The following is a 9,812-nucleotide window of genomic DNA, read 5'->3' on the forward strand; positions in this document are numbered from 1 at the left end:
CACAGAAACAACTGGCTGTATTGTTCTTAGCAGGAAGGCCAAGGACAAAACCACACCAAAAGAATAATGGTCAATTAACACCTAAGGGGCATATGGAGGAGAAAAGCACTTACTTCATGATAAGTATGTAGAATGAATACATAATGATGAGTACAAGGCTTTCCCACCTCAAAGAGACAAAAAAAAATTGTTAAAAGGCCATTCAAACAGCTGTATGCTTTACAAGTTTTATGTAGGAGTGTGCATTAAACATCTAGTACAAGTCACATTTGTGTACACAAGATTCACATCATTAAGATTAGATGGTGTCTCAGCAGAATGGGGGGGAAACAGACTCTCAAGTTCCAGTAAATATGCAAATAAAATGTAATGCATGCATTTCAGAAATGTGCTATGCAGACTGAAACCATAGCTACCCTCTGAGGATCATAATGCGAAGGCATTTTGTCATTTCAGTGCTGAAGCATAGCCTAGGCACTCTGAGAGGACTCTTTTAGAAGATGCTTATGATGTTCCATTAGGATCCCACCTTGGACTGTTCTTTGGGACACCTAGCACTTCCATAAATGTTAACAGCCAGAATCAGAACAGCAGAACTTTGGTTACCCTCTCTGCATATGTGAGTCTTCAGGCCTTACATATAGCCTATTTACTTAGTTAATGTTTCCAGGTTCTTAAATTTTCTTTTAGTTTTCCCTGATCATCATAAAAAATACAACCAAAGAAAATACATAGGATTTCCTAGGTGTCAAATCCAGCTCATACTCCCCGTGTGTATGAATGAAGCCTAATTACACTGCAACTCTATTTACTGATCAGTCTCACGGCAAATATGGGACTGTAGGGAATAATTTACACAACTTACCATTCTATTTTCTCATCATATATGAACTAGAGAAGGGAAAAAAAAGAAGGAACACGTAAATTGACCACTTCTCTGATCCACCTTGAAAAACTGTCAAATTTGTTTAATAAATAGCAGTCATATCTAGCCAGAAGCTACTCGAGTTTTGACCCTTTCTAACCAGAACTTTCACTGTATGAATTGTGTCCCTCACAAAGCACAAACCTTGTGAGCAAGGCTTGGATCCCTCTCAGTCATTGTTACAAATACTATTTAGTAAAACAGCGTGAGCATGTGAGAGAGACAGATATGCACACATGTACCAACATGCTGTGTTGTGTAAATGACAGCAAAGTCATGTATTCTGAAGAGATCTAGCTCTGAGCCCTTTTAACAGCTAGACTAGTTTTAGCAGAAATGGCAGCCATTTTACTTCTGCTCTTAGGCCAAGTGGTTATACACATTTTACTCCACCCTATGTAAGTCCTGTAACTGAATGGGCAGCTGCTAGTGATCCGTATTTAATACAAAACAAACTAAATGGATTCTTCCCCTCCCTGCCATCAGACACAGTAAATGCGTACGTTCAGGAACTACTACACTGCTCTAGATGAATAAAGAGGTATCTCACCTTTGCTCTATTTAGAAAAATTTACGCAGAATCTATGAAATAAAATCACTGTGTAGAAGCAAGCAACAGCCACCTTCCCTATCTAAAATAGAGGTGCAGCTCAAAATTTTTCATCTCCACAACAAGCAGTCCCCTAGGTCTGAAGAGAGCGCACTGTGTAACAGTAGCCTGCTAACCTGCAGAACTTTACAGACTGTAAGTACAAAATGAATGGACATTGATGGACATAACGGACACATACTCTGTGGGGCTGTATGAAGTTTTCATATTGGACCATACTGTGGAGCTGAGCCCTCACTTCCAGATGTCACTAGAACTAGCTAGGAAAATAATTGTTTATTATTATGTGTGTATATCAATGGTTAGCAGGCCGGTCCTCCAAAAATTCAAGCAATGAAACACGTTAATTCAACTTACAGCAATAAGTACGATCACAGTTATCGTGTAGTACACAGAGTCCCGGAACACAGCCCACTGGGTGAGACAAACCACCTGAAAAATATCACAACTTTAGCCCACAAAAATGGCCTCTATCTTGCAATCACTTAAGTGTGCGAGCAGAATTATTATTAGCAATGATTCTGGAACCAATCGCAGTTTTATGCTAACAGGAAGAGATATCAGTCTGTTAGGCAATGGATTTATAATAACCTTCAGTAATAAAAATCATATAGAAACTTCTATTAATGAAATACATTTCTTACTAATGGTATTTTAATTGGTCATAATTTCAATTGTAAAGTACAATTCATTGTACTCCAGCAAATCAATGGTTCCCACTTCATTGTATTTGTGGATATATCAGACTTAATACTTGAAAAAATAGATACACAGTCTAACCATCTACTGAGTAGATGGAGCAAATTTCATGCTTGTGTCCTAGATTCTTTGATCACTGTCAGTACCAGAACGGATTAGCAGTTGACTGTGAACACAGTATCGTATGAAGAGGAACCAGTTTCCTCTGTACGCTACATGTTCAGAGTGCTGAAACTACAGCTGAACTTTTTGGAAACATTTGCTATTTGTAAAGCATTTGTAAATTCTTTCCAACATTCGACATTTCTCATGATGCCAGCTCATTTTTGGTTTTGACTAATACTCCTATTTTTTTTTTAATATTTGCTCATGGAAACCCCTAAATTGTAAGCAATTGAACTCCATAAAGATAAGTATCTTACTAACCTGTCCTGCAAACATTCCACAGACACCAATAATGCAGAGGATGTTGAAAACTGCTGACCTACTCCTACATCTCCATGAGTGATAAATACACCTGCAGAGGGAGCAAAACATGCATTATTACCTCTGTCATTTCATTTTAGGTCACAGGCAATTACTTAGAACCTGTACTACCTGAGAGAGGTTGTTTGAAAGTTTAACCAAAACTTGTTTCATAATAAATGCTCACTTCTCTGTGGAATATTTTGTGCTTTTAGTCTAGCTAGCAGCTCCCCATTTTTGTCTTAACATCTCTACATATATATTTTCACTAAAAGTAAATGATTTCTTAACTAGTTAGTTCAACAGTAAGTCCTGTATTTCACAGGTTGGTTGTTAGTGGTGCAGTAATCCATTCAAATGAGTACAAAACATCTCCAGTCACATCAGGAGCATGGAATTTATTTCAAACAGTATAATAAAGCACAGAAACCTTCCTCCCAGGTATTTAATATTTAGTGTGTTCTTCCTTGCAATGTCTCATGAGAGTAAGAGATTCTTCCCTCAAAAAGCTGGTAGCCACTTTGGGTGCAGTAATGTGTGCCTTCTGACTCGAACAGACAACCAGGATTCAGACTTAACCTGTTCTAGTACCGACTTTCAGATTTCCCTTAGTACTGAACCCACCTATGCCTCAGATACCTATCCATAACGTAATTGTATCAGAATGACAAAAATTAATGGCTGGAGTGGATTGCCAGGGATTATCTAATGTAATCCAGCCCTGAGACAGAACCAAAGATAACATGAATGCACTACAGAGCTGTGTCTACTTGTACTTTAAATCTTACGATAAAGGAAGCCTTAAAGGCTTACACTCGTTGCTTTTTAATAAGTTGGATGTGATGTTATAGTGCATTCCGTTAGACTGTATTTCCCTAAAGTTTGTAAAAATGTCAGTCAGGATAGTAGCAGAAAGCCTACTAAGGCTTTACTAAAGACAGATTTATTGAATTTGCTGCTTTCCCCCTTCTCTATCAGTGTAATCCTGTGTCCTTCCTTCTGTTAATAAGTATTGCTTTTGCCATTTAAACTTCCTCTTTATACCAATGATTTTTAATATTTCAGAGATTACTTCAAATAATTCTGTAAGTAATATATACCATGTCCTTCTGCCTTTAACAGATCTGACCTATCTATATATTAATTTGTTCTTTTCCCATGTTCCCTGTTCTCCTACTTCCTTGCTAAAATTAATTCCCTTTATTTGTAAAGAAAGAAGCCAAAAAGGCATCAAATATCTCAAATTCTCTCTCAGGGGACTGCAGTAAATCTCTTATTTTACTTTCTATGTTCAGAATCAGCCATTCCTCTCTGTGTTTTGAGAGGAGATTCACAGTTTCATGAGATATTTTGAGTAGTTAATTATACCATGAACCACAGACTAGCTGACAGCTGCAATTGCTGATTATAAATTGACAGAAGAATGGTAGCACTTTTGGATACCTCTGCTTGATCTGCTGCTGGTTTTTTTAACAGCAGATCTCATAAAAGCTAGTGTGTGGGCTCCATACCTATAACAGATGCAAACAGTTCTGGAGTGGAGCTCCCTGCTGCCATGAATGTGGCTCCAGCAACATCTTCACTCAAATGTAGTTTCTGGAAGAAAAGCATTGGTAATTTCAGCACTGCTACTGTATTTACATTGCACAGTTCTACAGTTGCAAAGATAGAAGCTCTTCATTTTCTGGCCACAGTGCTGTTAAAGGATGAACAGTCACTATGATATAAAAATAGACACTGCGGTTTGAGAAGGCAAATACACTTTGGGAAAGTAGAATGTTTATACCCTAACTCAGTGAAGTGTCAGATAAAATTACGTACTTATATATAACTGAATAGTCAATTGTGGCTTATATGTAGCTGATTAGAGAAAAGCATCTCTGCAGATTCAAAAAAGTTGTAAATATCTCAAACTGTTTTCATTAATTTACTTTTGAAACTCTAAACACAATCATTGAAGAATTAAGGGCAATTCTTGGGGCTTCTAAAATTTGAAAATAAAAATCCATAAGAGAAAAATCTTACAAACAGCAGGCCTGATTCTGGCTTCACTTCACAACTGTGTTAATCAAAAGTGAGTCCGCTGACAAAGACAAAATTAGTCCAATTAGACACAGAGAGGCCTGTGTACTGTAGACAGATCTATTTTTATGACAGTGTCTCTTAAGCTCTAATAGGATATTGATAACTTAAGAGTTCTCAGACCAGCAGAAACATGTGTAGCTCCACAAGTGGGCTGTATCAATTTAATACTGTCTGAAGATCTTTCCCTTGAACTATAAAGAAGGTTTAATGGAGGAGCTTTTTCCTTTTTGAGAGTCTCTAGACTCATCTTTAGTACCTTATTTCTCTTCCAAGGATAGAAAAGTGATTAGTGACAAAAGGACCAGTACAGAAATCCTGTATTTTTCAGGCAGTATGCAATATTTTGAGCTGATGAAAATGGCATCCTACAGAACTTGACAAAACATAACCACAAACCCTGACTGTACCATTTGATCTATTACCAGTCATACTGTTGCAGGAGCTCAAATGTAAGCGTGCTATCTGAATTCTTCTTCGCTGTTTTAATGTTCAGCAGAACATGAGACACGAGACAAAGATTTTATGAAGGATCAGTGACAACTTAATTGGTACAACCCAATTGGTACAACTTAAATATGGTGTATAAGGTGCATGCTGAAGACAGAACATCTGAAAAGGGAAAGAAAAGATCCCTATTGAGTATTTTACTATTATTGGCCACCTCCCTTATTCTTCCATTTGTTCTTCTATTGATAAGTGTAAGTACATAGCCCTGAGTAACACTAACAGGAATTTAGTACATATATCCATAGGAAAATAGACCTTTTAAATAGCCTCAGGAGTTTTTCAGAAAATGGTCACACAAATTTTTGTTAAAAAGCAAAGGAGATGAGATTTTCATTTTGCCCTCAGAAAGGAATTAAAATCTGGTTTTGTATTTTGTATTTATTTTGTAGTAGTTCACCAAAGCCTTACATAACTCAACATTTACATGACAAGTATAAATTCTACCCTATCCTGATCAACTTAATTAGAATCCTACATGTAATTTTGCAAAGTCTTCTCAACAATTATGTAAAGGAATTACATTTATTTACGAATTTTTTGCATATAAAATATGTATTCTCATTTCATATCAAACCAAGGTACATCCTTTTCTCGTGTATTCTCCCTTTTTTCACTTTTCTCCACTTTATGCTAGGACCGCATACGTTTGCTTTATCCTTGCTGATACAGTGGTAGATGTGCAATAAAATTTGCATAGCAAACATATTAATTTGCCTACGTATGATTCTTTCCATAAGTGACTTTTAAAACTAGGAGTGCAATAATAAACTCAACTCATCCATATGTCATATCCATCCTAGCTACATGCTTCAGGTATTTAAGTGTGGGTTTTGCCATCTGATCTCATTAAATCTTTCATTTTTTCTCCTTGAGTGTGGCCAGGGGGACCAATGTGCCCAGACCACAGGTTCATTTTTTGATAGAAAGCTCAAATAATTTGAAAAGGACTGAGGCCAAAAAGTTGACAGGAATGAACTCCAAACAACGATGGCACAGAACATTTGATTCTATAATATTCTCTAAATTAATTTCCAAAAGAGAAATAAAATTCTTTAACATACCTCACAAATTTTCTCTAAGGATGGAACAAAGAAGTCATCGCATACTATAGCCAAAGCATAGAACATATAAAGAGCCTGTAAAGAAAATAAATTCAGGAAATACTTCAGATTTTTCCTGTACATGAAAAGAGGAAAGAAGGCAATGCTATATTTACTCAGACTAGCAGAAATATATAGCTTCATTTTTTATTCCATTCCAAGTAAAAATTCTTTTGCTGATCAACTTATGGCATAAAACCAGATTCTTGAATGTAAGATTAAGTTTAGGATAAGAATGTTTGCCAGACCCTAGAATATGAAAGGTATCACAGTTTGATAGAATAGGGTGTCACAACAGACTTCATATAAAGGAAAGTAATGGGTAAGGTTTACAAAGTTACGTAGTCATCATCTATATTTTCAATTAATTATCAGACCAAGTAATTAAATAGAAAGTAACACTCTGATTAACAATACTCAAGAAATAATCACACCTGGAAATAAGCGGACCCTGGCCATGGCTCACTGCACCAAACCTCTCAGGAATGATCCTGGTTTCCTGCGTACATGTGATTCTCCCTCTGTCACATTTATGTGGCTTTATGTGCCGTGCTCATGCAGTGGGCCTAATCCTGCTGTTGTCCATCAAACACAACTCCTTTTTACTTTACTTTCCCTGAGCTGGGAATGGAAAACTGGAGCCCGCAGGCCTTACTTGTTGTGGTTTTTTCTACAATTAAATATAAAACTCCACATGACATTTCATGTATTACTTCAGAGATTTTTTTTTTTAAATTACAATTGCATCTTTTGCATAGAGGCACAATACGAAAGAAAGAGAATCAAGAATCTTCCACATCATGCTTGATGTCATCAACAAAGGAATCCCAAACCCTGTTCATACAAGATGAAATACAAACAAATACAAGTCAGTGGAAGAAATCCCTCTGTGATCCATGTAGCCAGGATTTTATCTCCAAGAGGATGAATGTGTAGGCACTGCAACTTTAGACTTGCGTCATTTTCTTAAATAAATCATCGAATCATAGAATCATTTATGTTGGAAAAGACCCTTAAGATCATCGAGTTGAACCGTTAACCTAACACTACCAAGTCCACCACTAAACCACGTCCCTAGTATGTTACCTTTCGAGCGTTTGCACCTATATAGACATATTGGAAACACTGAAATCAAAGTATTAGAAACATGTTGATATATACAGAGCTCTATCTAGTAAGGTCACTAGGATGATTAACATCTTACAAGACAAATAAAAAGAAAACAAAAATGAATCACAGTAGAGGAAAACTTACGGCAATGATATGAAGCAGAACTGCTCCTTGCTGCCGTTCTTTATTTGTAAATACATCTTCAGGAAATTCATTAATGGCTGAAAGAGAAAAATACTTTTTTTTTTTTTTTTTAAATTTTACAGCATCTATAAATGAAAGAATGAAAAATAAGGATGCATCTCTAGAAATATATGACCAAACATGTCATATATCTGTATATACATGTCATATAACTGTATTTTCCAGTTTATCACATTATAGCTTGCCACCTCAGAATCTCTTTTCTGCTCTGTAGAAAAAACAGAGAACTGATACTCATTAATACGGTGTTATTAATTATCATTATTCCAGTGACTTAAACCAAGCTCCACTGTACTAAGAGTTTCACACTTTTAATGCCTTATTTTTACTAGCATGTCCTCTGTGTCTCCTCTAAATATACTTCCAAAGTGTTACGCACAGGCACAAAAATTCATCCTGAAATAACATTCCTGGCTTTAAGTGTGCCTTGCCCGAAAAATTACACAATGGTTGTAAACTTCCATCAGGTTCTTAACTATAAACTTTTATAGGACTCCACAGTCTTGCAAATCATTTCACAAAGATTAAAGTGATTCCAAGTACTTTCTCCAGAAAGTCTACTATCTAAATCTGGTGAAGGAAGGAATGAAACAGAAATGGTAGGTGGACAATAGAAATGTGCAAAGACATGAGTTTTGAGATTATTTCCGAGTGACAGTGAAGTTGTGAGGAGTTCAGTTAAAAGATCTATGTTCCACACAAAGGCAACAGAGTGAAAAAAAGATTCCAGATGGTGGAGACAAAGACAGCAACTATATCAAAGGCCTGAAGAAATATATGAGATAAAAAACATCCAGATTCACAAGACAGGCAGGGATAGAGATCTACAGTGCCTCAACAGGAGTCTGGGAAGTTTAAGGGTGAAAATTATTTCAGCCACTGGAATCGAAATGCACTGAAGTCACTAAATTATTATTCAGAAAGAAATGTTCCTTTCTGCAAGGAGTTGTAGATGTAGGTTGACAACAAGATAAGCTCCAGAAGGTTCTTAAGAACTTACCATAATATACTGAAACTCGGGAAGGAAACAGAGGGAATATATGTTCATCTTCCCCATATTCAAGTCTGCCAGTTTAAAGAAATGCTTAAGAGCACAATTTATGATATTTATGGTGTTCCATTTTCAATTTCAACAGCATATTTTCTCAATTTCTCAATATAATTCTGCAAACAATAACCAGGAGCATAGAAACCAAGAATTCGAGGTATGGTTGATGTTTTTAGCTACTAAACTTCAAACACACTAAACCAGCCTAATTTTCAGGAAGTGTTGCACTGTAACTATTTGAAGATCACACTTTTTAGAGTATCTTAAATTTGACTTACTTGTAATCACCAAACACACTTGAAAATCTTAGCTGCAGTGAGAGAATAATCTAGTTTCAAAGACCCGAATGCCTTCTCATCTCCTCAACCTTTGAGTTTTATATAAATACGAAACTGCCTCTTCTCATCTGTACAACACACACCTACATATGTTGCATACGTCTAGCTTGATAAAGACTTGAACAGTGTCTCCATGCAAAGTTGAAGATCCCATAGCTCTGTTTTTTCCTCAGTGCCCACTACCTTAAATGTATTATTTTTTAATTAATACACTGGCAGCAGGCAGTGTTTAAAACCTATACATAAATCATATCTTCCTTCCAAAAGTCGAAGTTACCATTTTATGAAATCTCTCTAAATCCTCCAACCTAATATTTGAAAGCCACTATAGTTTTGTTTAAAACTACTAATGGTCTATAAAATATTTAGCATAAAATAAAAGTTCATCAACAATGACTGACTGCAATTCCTTTACTGATTTTCATTAGGCTTTTTAATTAGACCTGTTCTTACTGTTGTATTCTGACTGGAACCGATATCAGCACTTGATATGTTGAAGAGAGCTTTCCCAAGGTATAGGTGCATCTTTTTGTATAAATCTCAGACAACAAAAATTATATAAATCTATACCAAATTTTTCTTAGGTACTCCTGAATGTGATTTTCTACTCCTAGGTAAATGTTCTATTCCTGATCCTCCTTCTATAATCACCAGGAAAAATGAAAGCGATAGTGGATATAAACACACAAATGCATCAGCACAACAATACCCAAACATTCAC

General features: G+C 36.0%; 1 protein-coding gene across 1 annotated transcript in view; it reads right to left on the reverse strand.

Moving 5' to 3' along the window:
* The window catches only part of SLC24A4 (solute carrier family 24 (sodium/potassium/calcium exchanger), member 4), a gene marked incomplete at its 5' end in the record, with an annotated part of 33,763 nt that extends 26,041 nt beyond the window's left edge, over positions 1 to 7,722 (reverse strand). The window contains 8 exon segments of the mRNA XM_009572724.1: positions 114 to 167; positions 866 to 891; positions 1,893 to 1,967; positions 2,661 to 2,716; positions 2,719 to 2,751; positions 4,211 to 4,295; positions 6,353 to 6,427; positions 7,646 to 7,722. Of these exon segments, the coding sequence (XP_009571019.1) occupies positions 114 to 167; positions 866 to 891; positions 1,893 to 1,967; positions 2,661 to 2,716; positions 2,719 to 2,751; positions 4,211 to 4,295; positions 6,353 to 6,427; positions 7,646 to 7,722 (481 nt within the window).
* Between the last annotated feature and the right edge of the window lie 2,090 nt (positions 7,723 to 9,812).

This window comes from Fulmarus glacialis, unplaced genomic scaffold (genome assembly GCF_000690835.1).
Source record: "Fulmarus glacialis isolate BGI_N327 unplaced genomic scaffold, ASM69083v1 scaffold40102, whole genome shotgun sequence".
Lineage (NCBI taxonomy): Eukaryota > Metazoa > Chordata > Aves > Procellariiformes > Procellariidae > Fulmarus > Fulmarus glacialis.